The following is a 17,471-nucleotide window of genomic DNA, read 5'->3' as shown; positions in this document are numbered from 1 at the left end:
CATAATTATTTAGAATCGGATATTGTGGATACGAGAGGAGTCTCCGTACAAAGCTAATGTGCAGCCATGACTTCACTTTCAACAGTTTAAAGGCACTTGAAAGTAAATAACTGAAAGGAAGGTTTCGCTGTCGTCTGGATCAATTTCATGTTTATCAGCCTTTAAGTCCCCTTATGCCTGATGTAGCCATGGACGGGCTTTGGGATAATTATGCGCTTGAGAATGTTTCGCGAAAATGGATGGCCAGTTCCTGGACTCTGTGCCTGATCTCCAAGAACTATCCGCGTATTATCTGTCCTCCGTTGATGCTGAATCGTCAACAATCATCTTTATATACCCTCTGATTAACCCTTCTGAAGATGTTATCGAAACGGGGGATACCCTTCTATGATAATCTTCCCAATTCTAATGTCAGATGTTTGAAGGCCTCATTGAACAGCTCACTTAACCCTTCTGGGTGCTTGTCGGGATGCCATCTCAGCATCAGGCGATTGATTGCCCTTGATTTTTCTTCTTGCGGCAACTGTAAAACTTCCTTTACCTCTTCAGTAACAAGCCTTTTTGCTTCTGCGATGCTATCCGGGGACGAATCCTTGAAACGAATGTCAGAGTCATCACGCTCTCCGGTTATTCCTTCTATCCCATCTTCAGACAATACGGACAAAATTTCTGAAGGAGATTTCACAGACGTAGCTACTAGAAGAACAGCCAGTCCTTCACCTTCAACCATATTTCCTAAGACACGGTTAACACATCTGGCTACTCTAAATAGTATCCTTGTCCTTGGTTCATCGGTGTGCACCACGTACAGCTGACGTGTGTCCCTTACAAATGCAGGTGTCCTCCTAAAGCTGTTGGCGATGTTTTTTCCATCGACCTGAAGGATTACTTGAACTCTCTGCATGCAGCAAACTTTCAAACGACTCAAGCATTTTCTCATGGATTTCCTTTCCTTTTCACTCATATCCCTATTACTGTAGTGCTTCACTATGCTGACGATTGCGATGAAAAGTTCTTCTGAATGCAAGACAGCGTCAAGACGCCGTTCGAGGTCACAACGTCCGCCCTGAGCTAGTAGACACCTACCTTGAGTAATATCAGCTACATCCAATACTTCTTTTACACTTTCACTCAGTGATTTCGGTTGAAATTTTTTTGGCAGCTTATCAATGACGTCTTTCATGATGGCTTTCTGGTCATGAAATACCTGAAGTATCAGTAGTTCACTCTTAGGAATGCGGTCATTCAAGTGTTCAGCGTCATTGAAAAAGAGGGTGTGAGACTCCTTTAGGCCGTGTTGTGTTGATGGCAAGTACAACGTAGAAGTGTTTTCCAATTGTCTTATAACCGAGAGACCATCTGATTCATGGATTTCTTTGTAAAGTCCCCGACTGGCTTCACCAACTAAACGAACAACGTTCGGTTGAACTGATCCCTTTCCAATGTTGAAAAGTTTGTTGAGGATAAACGCATACTGGGCTATGGATGGTTTATCAGTTGCTCCAAGAATCCGTAATAACCAAAAGAAGGGGCCCCATTTGTCAGGAAGCTGGTACAGGTATGGAGACAGATTACGCGTCACTGTCCTGGAAATCTGTTTCGCTTCTACAAGAACATACGCACTTTCGAACTTGACTAGAATGAGAGGAACGTTTCCTTTTCCGAGTTTCTCCTCAATGAGGTTACAGTGACGACATTTACTCTGCGGTTTGCAAAGCATATCGTGCTCGCACTGATTAGCCAAAAATGTCAAAATCTTTTGCATGATGCTGCCCACGCTTCCGTGGTGATGAATTCTCTCGTTTTGCTTGAGACTCTTACACAAGATAGACGTGTGCTTTAAAACTGTTGACAGCTTCGGGTTCGTGATCATACCTAGTGTAGACGGAATGTCCATCACGCCGCATTTGAAACACTCCGTCCTGATGGCAGCATAACGCGGTAACATGGGTAGTACTGTCCATACCAGCTCCTCATTCTTTATCATTGACCCTGAGTACATAATGCAACAATGTCCGTCTGATGCTGGTGGATGCATGGATTCAAGTTCTTGGCCAAGCTTTCTCCTGACAAGGAATCGAATCTTTCCCACTTGTTCTAAGAAGTGATCGTCTTCGTGAAGGTGACAGTAATTTTGCAGACATTTAACCAGGCTTTGTGATAACACCTTCGCGTTACTGTCTCCTTCAATTTGCCTTGCAAATGTTAGGAACATTGACTTTGTCACTTTAGTCTGCAGTCCAATTTCTCTCAGAAATTTTAGACCCAATCTTTGACGTATCGTATCGGGTGGGAAGTCAACCCTTGCCTTCATCAGACTGAATACCTCGAGCTCAGGATCAAAGAAGTGTGATGCCGTATAGAGCACTCCATCTTCTCCTGGAATGAAAGCAAGCGTTCGCAACTGCAGATTGTCAATTTTTTGTTTCCTCCTGCCGTCCGATGAGAGTGCAGCCTTAATGGTCAGTAGGTGTGCAAGACGACCTTCTAGCGTCATGTTCCAAAAACATGGTAAGATGAACTTGGCATAGATCTTAAATAAATTACCTTCAGACAAGTCAAGTCCCTCATAAAGATCCGCAAACACCTCCCTTGGCTTTAGAAATACTGCAGGGCAGCTGTCTATCCACGCATCTTGTTCGCATGATGGAATCATTGGTGGTAGGAGGAAGACAGACGTTAAGTTCGCAATGCTGACATGTTCACCGCCAATAGTCTCAAAGCATGGTAGACGTTTCATATGCGAGTAGTTCCTATATTGGCATCTACTCTGAAAAAAACTTAGTATCTCAGCATGCTGAGTCTTGGTAAGGTTTTGGAAACGAGCTAGAACGTCTTCAGAAAGCAAATACTCAAGGAGCTTGAAGATCTTGTCTTTAGAATCAATGTCACAGGCTAGCCTGCTAATTAAAGGCCGTGAAGCAAAGTCACTTGCAATCTTGAGAATACCTAATGTTTGCAGCGCTGAAGAAAGGGATGTGGTCATATGAGTGCTAGAAAGAAAGACAGTGAAAGAAATCCTTAGAGGCACCAAGCAGATTTCATGATTCCTTCTCGAGAATCGAGTGTGTGGCAAAAGTGGAACTGTGGGCAGTATTGCGCAGTCCCCGAACTTTTCCGTGATTCCATTGATGAACAAGTCAGTTTTCTTTGCAAATGTGTATTGATACTCTAACAGATCCCACAAGTGCTTGAACCATTCCACTGTTAGTCTACCATCAAAAGGCAAGTAATCGTCTAATGGGATCTTTAAGAAAGGGGCATTCACACTTACCATCTCAGCAATAGCAAGGATATTGAGGTCCCTGAATACCTTCTGGTTTGCTGGTAATTTGTGGAGAAAGTGTGCGTGAAGAAAACTCATCGAATGTTTGGGGAAAAGGTAGGCATAGGGTGACTTAAAGACAGGTTCCCATTCGGAAAAGATCCTCAGCATACCATCCTGAGTGAGTAGCAGTGGAAGTCCATGAAGTTCAAGATGACACACTGATGTGCAATACTCGATGAGTACGGCCAAATGTTCTTTGTCTTGGAGCACTGATTGTGAAATTGAAATAGGAAGTTGAGAGCTAAGTCGATTACTTCTACCTAGGTAAGTTACCACAGCCGACGGCTTGACTTCCAGAACTTCAAACAATGTGCTGCTTTTGTTGCAATTTGCTGATGCCTTAATAATGTTCGAAACAACCAACGCAGGAGACTCAATGATGGGAAATCCGGTCCTCTGAAGAATCTCCTTCAGAGAGAAAGACTTCTTTTCCTCATTCAGCCTGGTGAAGAATCCAACGTCAGACATGTTTCCATGCGCATCCAAGACAAAAGGTGACACGGGTGTCTTCCATGTCAGAAGGAAGTTGTTCTCATCACTTGGCTCGAGAACTGGGAAAAGCATACACCTGGTACGAACGATCGCTTCGTAGATGCTACAAACGAGATTCTTCCAATACCTATCACTTCCATGCAGTGGGAAGAAACCGTGGTAGACATCTAATATCTTGAGCGCACCTCCTGTCCTCTCATGTGAGATAGGCATGAACCACTTATGTTGATCACTGAAAGAGTCACGGATCCCCGACAGGAGCTTTATGTAGGAGGGTACAATAACGTGCTCACAGAGCTGCTGATTCCACGTGGTTTGAAAATCATCATTTGTACTTTGCCACAGATGTCTTCTGCTCTCGTGATCCAGAGCAAAGTAACCATGAACATGGACTGGTAATTCCGTGTTGATAGGAAGAGGCAGGAAACAGTATGCTTTCCCTCTCAATCTTCCGCCAGACAAACGAGCAGCAACCCCTCCGATAGGTAGAAGTTTATATCTTACCGATTTTTCATCTATTTTACTACCTTCACTACGTCCAAGATGTTGACATATCATCCAACGTTCAATCTTTGACATGCTATGCAGATAAACTTCGTAGCACGCAGGCATCAACTCCGTAACATCTTGCCCTGTACTGGCCCCTCCGATATATTCAGATACACGAGCGTAGAAATCATTCTTCTTTTTCTCTTCGGATGGTTTAGTTTCCACGTGAACTGTTCGTGTAGATGTTAGAACACCTCCTGTCGTGACCTCTGATAGTTTGATCATTTTGACATTTTGTAGAAAGAGAAGACTCTCTGATGCTGTGTCTTCAAATTCTTTCAGCAGTGTTTTTATCTTGTCCTCGTTCCAGACTTCGTTGCTGATTTCAGATGCTTTCGTTCTGAGCGGAAAGCGGAAAACAGTGTAGTGATCGTGCGTTTCAGCAAGTTTGTCTTCTAGATAGCATGGGAAAACATCTGTGTACGTTTGGCGCATTTTGTCCGTTATGTTATATAGGCGACCTGGGCTATAGGATGATGCTCCTGGAATGTGGGTCAGAAGTGGATCAAATATGCACAGCGTTCGCCCGTCAGTTATGAAACTTGGACAATCACTGAGATGATACACCGTGTTGAAGCCAACTCCAAAGCGACCGATCTTGCTCATTTCATTTCGTTTGCTTCCTTCGCCAAGGTCTTGTATTCCCATGATATCCTTGCGAGAAAATGACTGATTGTTGAAAACACAAAGTGCGGGACCTTGCAGAGGCTCCATATTGTCTGAGAAAACCTTATTCCCATGACTACGGGGGTCGTACAAGATATGGATTTCAGTCGCGCCGGCATCATCCGCATTTTGAAGCAGTTCCTTGAGAACGGCTTCCTTGCCCGAGTACGACTCGAGAATGCGCTTAATCCGGGGTGTCAAGTTTACGCGTTGACCAAATTCTTCACCGGGTAGATTTTCTGCATGCGGCTCTAGCATTTGCTGGCGGATGTCTCTGATATTTAGCTGCCTTGCCAAAAAGATACTGATGTCATGGTGGCAGTAATTAAGTTGACCGTCTTCACTATTTACCCAGTCAGCATCGTCGTAACACAGATCTGTGGATGGCCTCATCACATTTGAGTCATCTGGGAAATATGACACGGGAGCATTTCCAGCAATGCAGGTTTCTCCGAGAAGACGTGCAATGGAAATCGCAACAGCAACTTCAGAGGTTTGTAACGGTTTTCCTTCACTACAAGTGTAGATTTCCTGAAGCACTTTCTGGTAGTCACTAGCCTTGAAAGTATTCTGAATTCCCGCGATTTGAACAAGGTTGGAGTAAGGAGCTAACTCTGAAGGAAGCTTAAACAAGTAGGGTTCAAGGTAATGGGTGACTGATTTTGCCACTCTCAAGGGGGACACAAATAGTTTGTTGATCAGAATCCATTTATCTTCTTTGAGTGATGTCATGAGTTCTTTCTGTGGATTTCGTCTACATGCTTTGTTCAAATACTTGTAGATTTTGCCACAAGTGATCATAGTGTCATGTGAAACATTTCCATTCTCGACGTGACTGCGGATGTTCCGTAGTTGACTCATGACTTCTTGAAGTGTCGGCTTCCTCTCATCAATGCCAAGGAAACATGACACATTACGTGGCATTCGCCATGCATCACACTCATGAAGGACTGGGGCTACACTACTTACAAGATTTCTGTGCAGAAGACAGTAAATGCTGTTGGCAGGCATGTAGCTATCAAAAGATATCCATGGAAGGAAAGGAAACACGGTGCTGCCATCTGAGACAACGGGTAGAAAGGCTATCTTGATCAGTCGTTTCTTGGGGAAATTGTTATTTCCCCATACATCTCTGGACAGCATCTCTGACAGATAAATAATCAATTCCTGAGATCTCCGCAATGCATTGCCGTCTTTCTCTGCACACAAACGTGCTACTGATTCACATTGTGTCAAGAATCTCTCTGCAGAAATACAATCAGTTGTCATTCCAAGCTCTTCAAGAGCGGCTAAGGTTTGAGTGGATGTGAATTCTTTCTGAGGAAAGACACAATCTGCTTCCGAAAAGAGCTTAGCTGCTTTGCGTTCCGGATGTACGAGATCTTTCGGTGTCCGTAGCAAAGTTTTTTCTCCTGACACGGGTATGCATTGAATGTCTTTCAATTTCTGGTGCAGATTGTATTTCCTAGAGTTCAGAGCATACAGTATTATGGTGTTTCTGTGATCATCTGGTACACGGAAGAGTTGCGGTAAGAAAATTTCGTCAAAAAACATTTCATGATCAAACGTTCTTTTCAGTAGCTCATATTCAAGCCCCGAGCGTATGAAAGCACGCCGTGTTTTGTCGCTGACTTCGACAACAGTGAAATTATGGCGAAAGGTTTCTAAAATGGTAGTTGTCACAGCCTTTATGCTATCTTCCTCTTGAAGTTCTGGACTCAAAAACACAAGGTCGTTGAATTTCAAAGTCCTTCCATCTTTCCAGAAAAGCGCGGGTTGCGGCGATCCATGTACCACTGCCCGGTAGAATGCATCAAATAATGCGGAACAGTCTCCATCCCATGGCATCATTTCAGCATCGGGCCACAGGGAATCATACGATACCGAACCATACTTGCCTCTAAATACTTTGACAAAGTTTTAATCAGATAACAAGTATATATAGGCTCTGCATACAACGTCTACTAGGAGAAGGTGGTTCCATTTGGCACGTATCCCCATACCTTCAATCGTTGATTTGTAGAGGTGTTGTCTATTGTCAGTCACAGCAAAAGCCCCATTGACATGTACAGGCAACATACTTTGCATGGACAATGGTAGGTAGCAGTACACCTCTCCCTGAATTTCGGAGGGACGTGAGTCCAGAAGGGCCATTGCAACTTCTCCCCTTGGAGAGAGTCCCATTTCAGACTCCTCTGCTGCCATCCTCTCTGTTGCTTCCGATCCCTCACACGTAGCCCTGATCGAAGTGAATGTGGTCTTTAACATCGTTGTCTTCATTTGGAAATAGTCTGCGCCTGAATGAGTCATTTCCTGTGAAATTGAGTCTCTACTGAATGTTATGTTATCCTTGAAGGTGTTTCCACATACGCGTTTTTCTGTGCTGAAAAGCATTACAGCCCTTGAAGCATCAGTCGTCTCCGCTGAGAGGTAATACATCGAAACTTTCATGACTGCCCTTGTGAAAATAAGTACGCTTCCACACGATTCCCACATCTTAAACAACAGCTCTTTAAGTCTAATGTCGTCATAATTTTCCCTGCTGAGCTCACTTTTTCGTGCTGCCTCTTCACTCCGTAACGGAAGCCGGAAGAGTGTCCCGTCGTAGTGGAACGGGTCTGCAGTCTGAAAGCCAAATACCCCATTGAAAGGCATGAACTGATCTGAAAATCTCCGCAGTTGCTTAGTTCGTTGGAGATTCACTCTCAGGCCGGGTTGAGATTTATCTGGAAGGATGTTACCTAGGTGAGTTGTTTGGGGATCGAAGTACTGAATAAACTTCCTACTTACAAAGCAAGGCACATCCGTCAGGTTATACACTGAGTTAAAACCTATCCCAAACCTTCCAATCTTTTCTGGATTCTTCTCCTTCGTTCGGCAACCAAGACGGAGAATATTTGTGAAATCTTCGTCTGTGAATACAGCATCATTGAAAATCCACAGAGCAGGACCTTGGCAGGACTTCATCCCTTCATCAAAGAGCTTTTCCATACTATTGATGTTTTTTCTCATGTCAACCAGAAATCGAACCTCTGTGGCACCAGCATCCTCAGCATTCTGTATCATTTCTTTGAAAATAGCCGAGTCTTCATATGTATTCTTCAGAATGTTGCTGATCCGAACAGTCAGAGGTTCCGTCTGGCCCATGGGGATTATCCCATCTAGATCGTCAGCATCAACAAGCAAACGACTGAGTGGAGGGACGTGCAAAAAGTCAGCAAGGTCCGCTGTTACAAGAGGACTAACAAAGGTAAACGTTTCTCCCTCTTCATATTGTTCATCATTGACGTCTGATTTTAGCCAAGGTTTATCAACAAATGCGCTCTCCGCTACTGGTATCAAATTACATCCTCCAGCTTCTATTGGGACCAGTATACGATCTTGCAAATATTTTGGCAGTTCTCCAATTGTTTGGAGCTGTTTCAGGATTTGCATGACAAGACGAAGTTGCTTTGCATGAAAGGCGGTGTCCTGTCCTCTTGATTGGTCACATGATGCCTTCACTTCATGCATAATGTCGATCATTGATTCCGCATCGGTTTTCACTGTCAATATCACTCCAACAGCGCGAAAAAGTTCAGCAAATTTACGCATGGCAGGAGGAATTTGTGTCATGTATGGCGATAAATCAAACGGAAGCTCGTTAATACACATTTGTCTTGGGTTTGAAAACCCTTCACCGTTCCATATTACAGGACCAATGGCTTTCAATTCGTCTACCACACTATCTCCTTGTTCACGCCATTCATTCAAGAGGAAATCATATATGATTTTTACCGTTGGTGCAAGTTCTATGACATCTGCTTCACGGCACTCTTGAGTGAGTTGGACACATTCCCTCAGCTGGACAATCACAATTTGTAAAGTTGGTTTCTTAGAAGCCATTTGAAGATCACTGAATACTGGGAGGAGTTTGTTGCCCGCTGCGGCGAGTGGAAGTACTGAGCCACATAGCATGGAATTCTCTCTTGACAGTAGGAGGGTCTCATTTGGAGTGGAAAGGCATGAAGATGGAATGTGGTGCCACTGGAGCTGTCTGGGATAGAATGAGGGCTGAATTTGCGCGTAAGGGATGCAGCGTTTATTCTTCATGTATGCTCCAACAGTGCAAGAGGTTCGCGACGAATAGCTAGTCATAAGATGTCGATTGTTGGCAAGGAACTTCAGGAAGCAGAGAGCGAAATCAGCAGTGTTGGACTCAGAGACGATGTCGAGACATATGATTGCCTCGTCTGCAGTTACCCTATCCTGGGCTCGCATGCCAAGTTGGCCCAGAGCTGAAAGAACTTCTGGACCCGTGAACGGTTGAACTGGAAAGAATCCCTTACCCACAAAGAGCTCTTGAAGTGTTGGATCTCGCACGTCAAGCAGTTCAGAAGGTGATTTCAGTGTTGAACTGAGACCGTCAGTAGGAACAAACTTCAGCCTTTGAAGCACATGCCTGCTTGATTCACATTCACGTTTTATTTCATCCCAGTGCCGGAGGAGCCACAGTATTACACTTCGAACCTCAGATTGGTTATACACATCACCTTCATCTATTTCTCGCACAACATGCATGATCACATTGAAATTTGACGTAGGTACTATTTTCAGTTTTCCCATGAGAGGTTTTGAACTGTGTTGTGCCATAATGACAGGTCTTTGCAACTTGACTGGGTGAGGGAGCTTTCCAGATTCATGCTCAGAAGTGCCAATGTAACCAATTGATTCCCTTGCACTCACTATCGATGAATATGATACACCAGAGCCCTGAAAAGTCTTGAAGAGTGGAAGAGACTGCAATATATTATGAACTAAGAAATTGATTGTAGCGTTTCCGATACACTCAATGAAAAGCTCACGTTCCCTATCCTTGAGGTCGCGCAACTTGTTGGCAAGAGAAGCATGGTCTGTGTTCAAAGTTGCTCTCAGTATCCCATCAGGAACCGGTAAATGAATATATCCCTGAGATAGTGTAGACGGGTGTCGGATGACGTAATCTGTACAGTCCAGTGTGTCTATGCCAAGTTTGACGAGGACCTCTTCAAGATGTTTATCCAGAGTCAACTTTCCGTTATTTCTGACAATCAAAGTAGATACTTTGGAAAGTGGCTTGAGAGCAACTTCAGAAGCATTTCCATGGGGAAGTGGGATGAGAGGCATCCCTTCAAAAAGGGACAGACTGTCTCTACTCTCCGTGTACAACATGTTCCAGATTGTTTTCAACCAGTCAGCGGGAGGGTGGTTGCCAATTCCCGGCTGCCACAGGACCGTTCTGTTCTCCCAGTTCTGCAAACCTCTTTTAAGAAGAGCAGCAACTGCCTCCAGGGTCAAAACCTCCAGCTGAAATTGACCAGTTTTAGCTGTTAAATAAAGGGAAATAGAAAAACGAACAAACATAGTAATCTCCTTCAATTAGTGACGGTCAACTGTCATTCATACATATTTAGACTATAATGATGTCTCCTTGAAAAAAGTCACATTTTAGCATTCAAAGTCTAAGAAGACGATAAATCCCTAAGAAGGGATGTATCAGACAGTAAAAAGATTAGCTGTAAGGTATCCCTGGGCACAGGTAATTCACACAAAATTGACCATGTTTATGTATATCTATATATATACATTGATATGTGTACCGATACGTATTTGTGAATATCATTGCCTTAGATCGCAATCAGAGCAGTGACTGCATTTCTTACTTTTCCTTCGGAAACATGTTATGTAAACACATTTTTAGCAGAGTGAAAATGGACGAGAGGGATTACAGGCCTACTTACTGACTTCGATGAGGAGATTTTGAAGTGGCTGTGATTCTGATCTTCGGATGAAAGACTGATATTCTCCAGGAATGAGAGCGCGAGGAAATTGAGCAGTTGGAATGTAGACTTTTGCGTCGGAATCTTCAAATGGGACGAAACTGCCGTCATCGAGAGGGAGTAATGGCAATGCGGTGAGCTCAGAGAAATATCTGTCGGACATGATATACTCGAGAAGCAAAAGCTTCTCATGACTGTCGAGATCTTCGAGAACAGCTTCATTGTGGCGGATGCAGCGTCGAAGGACCGACGGGGTTGTTGTGATGACATTTCCTTTAAAGTATTTTATAATGCACTTCATGCAGACCTCGGGGAGTGACGCGTACGGGTGATTAGCTATACGTAGGCATTTCAATACTACCGTTTCCATGTCTCCTCCCACGGACAAATCCTTCAAGATGACATCTTCAACTCTCAGCCATCCATTGTTCTCACTGTGTATGACACGTTCTTCAAACAGTGCATTGAAGAAAGGCTCTGGAATAATCTTCCACTTCTCAAGAACGTATGGCTCATCAGGCCATGTGCGGTAGATGCTCTCCACGCTGATGTCTTTTTTGTCAATGGCAGTCGTTATCGCTTTCACGTATAGGGATGGAATAAGTTCTCTCACAAGCAATTCGTTCCATTTCGCCGGGACGTCCGTCTGGTCTGGACCAGGCCACTTGATTGCCCGGCGGTCACTCTGAAGTCCAAAGAACCCATGCAGATGGACTGGTAATCCAGTGCGGCTTTCTTCTCCCGGTGGAAGTGGTAGGAAACAAAACACCCTTCCTGAATATCTGTCATCTTCTGTGGTATTGATAGGAGCGGCAATACCCGTCCATGGCAGAAATTTTTGCTCAGCTGCCATAGTAGAAAGCTGTGAACTCATAGAGGCACCTGCGATATGGTGGCACACAATCCAACGAGAAGTCTGTGAACCTTCCAAGTTTTCAGAACTTATTGTAACATCCCGCGATATGTGAAGATCTTCTCGATCAGTTACACCTTTGGAGCAATACTCCCTCAATTGTAGTGTGAATTGATCTCGTTCAATCGATAGCTCCTCATGAGACGTCACAGTTGCTTTCACACTGGCGATGAGACGGGAATCCTGTTCAGCCGTTCGCTTTAAAACTTCAACTTCTCTCAACGAACGTAAAAAGAGCATCACTACATCCGCGTCGGCGAGGAAAGCGTCAAGGAGATCATCCATCTTTTTTTCATTTGTGTATACTTTGCTGCAGAGATCACTTTCAGTTGTGCGGAGCGGGAATCTAAACAATGTCCCATCGAAATATCCAGCACTGATCCCGTCTTCTACATCATCGAAAAGGCCTCGATAAGGTTGGAACTGGTCCTCGCAAGCATTAAATATTTGTTGATCTTTTGAGTTTTGAAGGTTAAACCGAAATCCGGTCTGAGGACGTCGGCGAATCCTGAAATGGCTCTCCAGTGGATCTAAGAAGGCTACACTGTGATCACTCATGATGCTCGGTAGGTCTGCAAAGTAAAGTTAAAGCTCCCATAAAACATTATGCACAGGTTTATTAACAGCAAAGTTTAGTATGCTCTTTAGAGTATCATATGATATATTGGGCATTCCTCGGTCGATTCTACTGCATGATAAAGAAAAAATATGCTAAGGACGCACACATTATATAAGTCATTATCGCTATGACTGAAATTTTACCACTTACAGTCGCCATTACCCGAAAGACATATCAAATATTCCTATTTGTGATTATTGCAATCATTGCTATTATCATATGCATATATAATGCTTCATTTTCAGTTGTTTAAATCTGCTGTTAGTAGATTGTTTTGTCTTTGCTTTCTTTTCCAATCACACATTTTCCTCTCGTTACAGATTGTTCGAGAGTTAAAAATTACTTTTGCTCTTGATACAACCGTTATCATGATATGTACTTAAGTTTAATTTCTTACAGGAAGCGAATGTCGCTGAATCTGTCATCTCAATGAAACAATGCGCCATTACCTACAACATACATAATGTTTATTCCATAACAAATTAACAGAACAAGCATTACCTGTAATGTGGTACACGGAGTTGAAACCGATGCCAAATCTGCCGACCTTGAGAGGGTCTTCCTGTTTGTTGCTGCGTGCTGGCTTCTGTATTCCCTCCCAGTCCTTTTGCTTGAATTTGGCACTGTTATAGGAGTACAAGGCGGGGCCCTGGTACGGTGCCAGGGATTCACTGAATAGCGTTTGTGTACCATACTGTCTGACATCGTAGAGAAATTTAACCTTCTCTGCTCCAGCGTCTTCAGCATTTTGGAGAATTTCCTTTTTAAAGGCAAAAAAAAAGTATACCCAAGTAACGATCCTCCTTCAAAAGCATGGAATTCAAAGAGTATACACTGTAAAAACATCGCTTTAGATTTAAAGCCATGGGTGTTAACTCTAGCACCGATCAAGAGTCAACAGAGGACCACACCCACAGGTGTAGAAAGTATGTTGTGATGGTGTTGAAAAGTGTTCACCTGGCACTTCGTGGTGTTAATTTGACACTGCAGCTGGTGATATTTTTGACACTTCGCTGATGTTAATTCAACAATGACGCCACATGGTGTTGATTTGATATTGCTGGTGTTAATGTCAATGGTATAACACCCGCCCAGCTTCAACAGGAGACCACACCAACTGGTGTTACTGTGGTGTAAAAGTGTTCACACCTTTTTTTTAGTTCAAAATCAACAAAAAGAACAGTAACTAAGAAACTATTCAGCAAACAATTTTATATTTTGAAGTGACACCCGGAGGTGTTAATCTAACACTGCAAATGAACACCGGAAATTTAACATCAGCTCGGTGTTTCATATTCAACACCGGACTTTTTGCAGTGTATCATCGCACTCAATATGTTGCTCCTCGTGGTGAAAAAAAAAAAGAAGTCAAGTCTAGTGTATAGTCTAATGAAACGCATCGATACACGTTCATCTCTTATTTTACAGAGCCAAAATGTTTCATTTTTGAACCTCTGGAATATACGTTGCACACTGCCTCTTGGCCCTTAACATATTAAATACGCGCTTGATCTCCTGAATGACCAAAAAAAAAAAATGAGAATAATTACTATACGTGTATATGCCTGGGTATGCACGGTAAGCCTTCTTAATCTATTGAAATGGACCCTGTTGTTATATCATTAACTCAGCACTGCCAGTTACCTACTAAGCTGTTTGAAGAGGGCATCGTTGGTAAAACATGATAATCCAAACTTGATCTAAGCGCTGGGAAGGGTCTAAATTTAGGACATGGAAAACGGATTTAATTATTTCATTTACCAATTATTCACCACTTGATCTAAAAAGAGTACATTTTGATAACATATTATTTTGCTGATTGACAGAAGAGACTAAAGGATTGTTACATGTTCTCTCCATTGATACTTTCCTTGAACTTTTAATTTTCCAAATCGATTTGCTTGAAGAAGAACCTGAAATACACTTGTCATATCTCTCTCCGTGTAACATTCCACAGCTACTCCGTCAGAGGTTATGAATATACAAAGTACTGCACATATTATCATACGAGATATCAGAAACGTGCAAAATATAGTTGTACGGGGTCAAAGCATTTACCTTTATTATCTGACCATCACTGTAATCTCGCAGAATCTTCTTCAGGTAAGTTACGAGCGGAGGTACCGTTATACCAAATTGGTCTAAGAAGAAATAATTTCCAAAGAACAGATATGGGAATGGCTTTTAATCAAAAGAGTGATTGGCATGAATATAATGCTCCATGAATATTTTGTCACTTCTGCTAAATTCATACTATCCTTTTGATGTCTGATGAACAGATTTCATCCGTACCAGACTTCTCTTCTTGAATCAACTTAATTTCGACAATCATTTTCGTTTGATGTTGAATCAATATTGTTTCAGTAAAGCACAGAGGATGCAATGAGAAGACAGGATTTTCACAAGATTTATACTATAATAATTATGTCACTGCTAATGTGGTAATTAAAGGATCTGGTATTTTATTCAATTTATTTCTACTTGGGATACAGTCATTATGTAATGATATTTTGGTTAATCTTGTTTCGGTCTTTTGTAGAATTGCCATAGATAGAGTTGAGAGCATTTTGAGAGAGTACTTGGTGTTGAGAGCACAATTTATTGGCACGTCTTTATTTTTTATTCAAATCAAAAAGTGATATACTCATTAGATTTTGTTGGAATTAAAAAAATGTAGAATAAAGTGACAAAAAGACGAGTAGATGCAAATTCCTCATAGAAGCAATAATAAGCCTATCAGAAATTACCCCCAAAAATAATACTGCGGCCCTATGAAGATCATATTGTACTCATTTTTTATATGCAAATAAGGGCAATCTATACTTTGTCGGAAATGAAACATATGAAATGAAATATATGAAATGAAGAGAATAGTCGCTAAGACGTTATAGCAGTGCTGAAATGTTTCATTTTTGTACGGGTATGAAGTGATAAGACAAAGTATTGTATTATGTGCAAGGCATTGGCAGAAATATAATCATTCGTCTCTCAGTTAGACGAATTCGTCTGAATCCGCCAATTTGTCAACTATAGAAAATTTGAATTCTTTTTTCTTAGTAGCACCATAAAAATGCAAAAAGGGAGAAAGAAAAGGAAATTCAATTTGCATCTACAAGAAACGTGATGGAAAGGTTAGAATCAAAGAGAAAGAAAAAAATGAAGAATATGCTCGTACCTCGGTGTTATAAGTGAGAGAAATCCTTAAACATTCCGAAAGAATACTCGCGGGTAAGTCCCTTTGAGCTTGTGGGATATAGCGACTTGTTGTTTGTGTTTGCGTGTGATTTCTTGTAAACTTCTCGTAACATTTAAACATACGATCACTTCAATTCAAAGAAATTAGACAGTTTACTTACGGTCAGAATCATCAAGGTCCGGATCCTGAGTTGATCGGCGAAAATTAAACGAACAAACAAACAAATAAAGGGAAGAATGTTGAGAAGGTAATAATATAGCTGGATCCTGTGTTATCATAATCGTTAACTCCTTTTGAATCAGGACATGAAGTTTTCAAAATACAAACTATTCAACGCTTATATGGTAATCTACTCATTTTGAATGAGAAGAAGAATGTTTATTTCTCTGATGCCAAAACTTCATATGCCATATGACTTATGAAAAAGGACAATGTTTTGATATGATCAACAAAATCCAGAAATTAAAAAAATAATAATTTTCCTTCCTTGAAGCTCATTTTATTAAGGAAATCGTATAGTTTTGGTTGAGACCTAACTTCAGCTTTCTAACATATGTTGGTGGCTGAAATATCCCCCCCCCCAAAAAAAAAAAAAACAATCCTAATAAAAGGTGGGACCCACCTTTTATAGGATCGCTTTGTTTTGCTTTTTTTGTTTTGATGTCTCAGCCATTCCAAAACCTATTTTCATCTAATAAACTTTTGATTCCCTTAGAATTGTATGCACTGTAGTATTTCATATGGTTTCTTGGTATCTCGTAAAAAGTTAAAAACCCAAACCTCATCTCAACCAATACTATCATCCCTTTAATATTAGATTGAAATAATTCACTGGCATCAATCTATTAACCACATCATACCTACAGACGGTTATGAGTAGCCTATCATTTTCTCATTTTCTCGGAGGTATTATTATTTTCTTCTTAATCATTCATCCTTGCACTTTACCCCCTCCCCTCAAAAAAAAAAAAAATATATATATATACATAGAAGACATGATTACAACAATCTATATTCATACATTTATATTTGCCAATTTATCTCACTGATCATCCTACAGAATTGCATAAATCCAATCCATCAAGATATTATCTAAATGCGCCAAGGTGTTAACCGGAAAAAACCTCACAGCTTTCCCGAGACAAAACGTCACTGGTAATTACATGAACAAATTAAATGATGGCTGTCATGGCATCAGATTGTAATACTTATACGATGAAGGTTTCTAAAGCAGCAGATCTTTTTAAAAAAAACTGCTAAAGCACTCACCATGGTTGAAGTCGTCGACAGAACGTTTCAAAGCGGTAGAGTTCAAGTTACGAAAAAGGAGACAAGCTGATTGATTGTTTGTGCAACTTCCTAGGTATGAAAGCGACTCTCTCTGTCCTGCTGTCCATGCCGTGTCCCTGATACAGTGGTTTTCATTCATCCATGGAAAAGTTGAAATCTATAAGAGGAGTCATAACACAATATAAACAGCTTTGATGCAAAACTTACGACTAGGTTATATTGTTCTCTCAGTAGTATGACGTCTTCTTTCGAAGAATCCTTCGAACTATCAAATATGTAGGTATCACTGTTCCACCCCTCCCTATATAACGATGTGGCTAGCGGGCCGTTTCAATGAAGTGACTTCAAAGATGGACTAAGGCATTTATACTGTGAAGATATTACCGAAGTTTTGTGACTGACTTTGCAGTTCGCCCCTGAAAGATGGTCACGAGTGAACCTACCTATTCCTAATTCGATGCATTTGACAATATTGTTTTGGAAAACCGCTGCTTTGCGCCTAAACAACCTGCTGTCAATGATATTAGCTCCTAATCTCAACGTTGATCCAATCTTTGATCTCCTACGTGCAGACAAACGGAGAGAAAATCGCGTCCACCCAGCAAGAGCATGTAAGAGCA

At 41.7% G+C, this 17,471-nt stretch overlaps 1 protein-coding gene across 1 annotated transcript; it reads right to left on the bottom strand.

The window, feature by feature from the left end:
- Positions 1 to 242: 242 nt before the first annotated feature.
- On the bottom strand, positions 243 to 17,253 carry LOC139720264 (sacsin-like). Its single transcript, XM_071631625.1, has 7 exons — positions 16,831 to 17,253; positions 15,722 to 15,746; positions 14,424 to 14,506; positions 12,867 to 13,125; positions 11,176 to 12,318; positions 6,988 to 10,140; positions 243 to 6,942 (listed from the first exon to the last, which is right to left on the bottom strand). Exons 1-7 carry the CDS (start codon positions 16,831 to 16,833, stop codon positions 386 to 388), a joined length of 11,223 nt encoding a protein of 3,740 aa, XP_071487726.1. The 5' UTR covers positions 16,834 to 17,253; the 3' UTR covers positions 243 to 385.
- Positions 17,254 to 17,471: the final 218 nt, after the last annotated feature.

This window comes from Diadema antillarum, unplaced genomic scaffold (assembly GCF_040938485.1).
Source record: "Diadema antillarum isolate AM-2024a unplaced genomic scaffold, OU_Dant_1.0 scf00000125, whole genome shotgun sequence".
Lineage (NCBI taxonomy): Eukaryota > Metazoa > Echinodermata > Echinoidea > Diadematoida > Diadematidae > Diadema > Diadema antillarum.
Note: the sequence above shows the minus strand (reverse complement) of the source record. Positions and strands in the feature narration are given on the sequence as shown.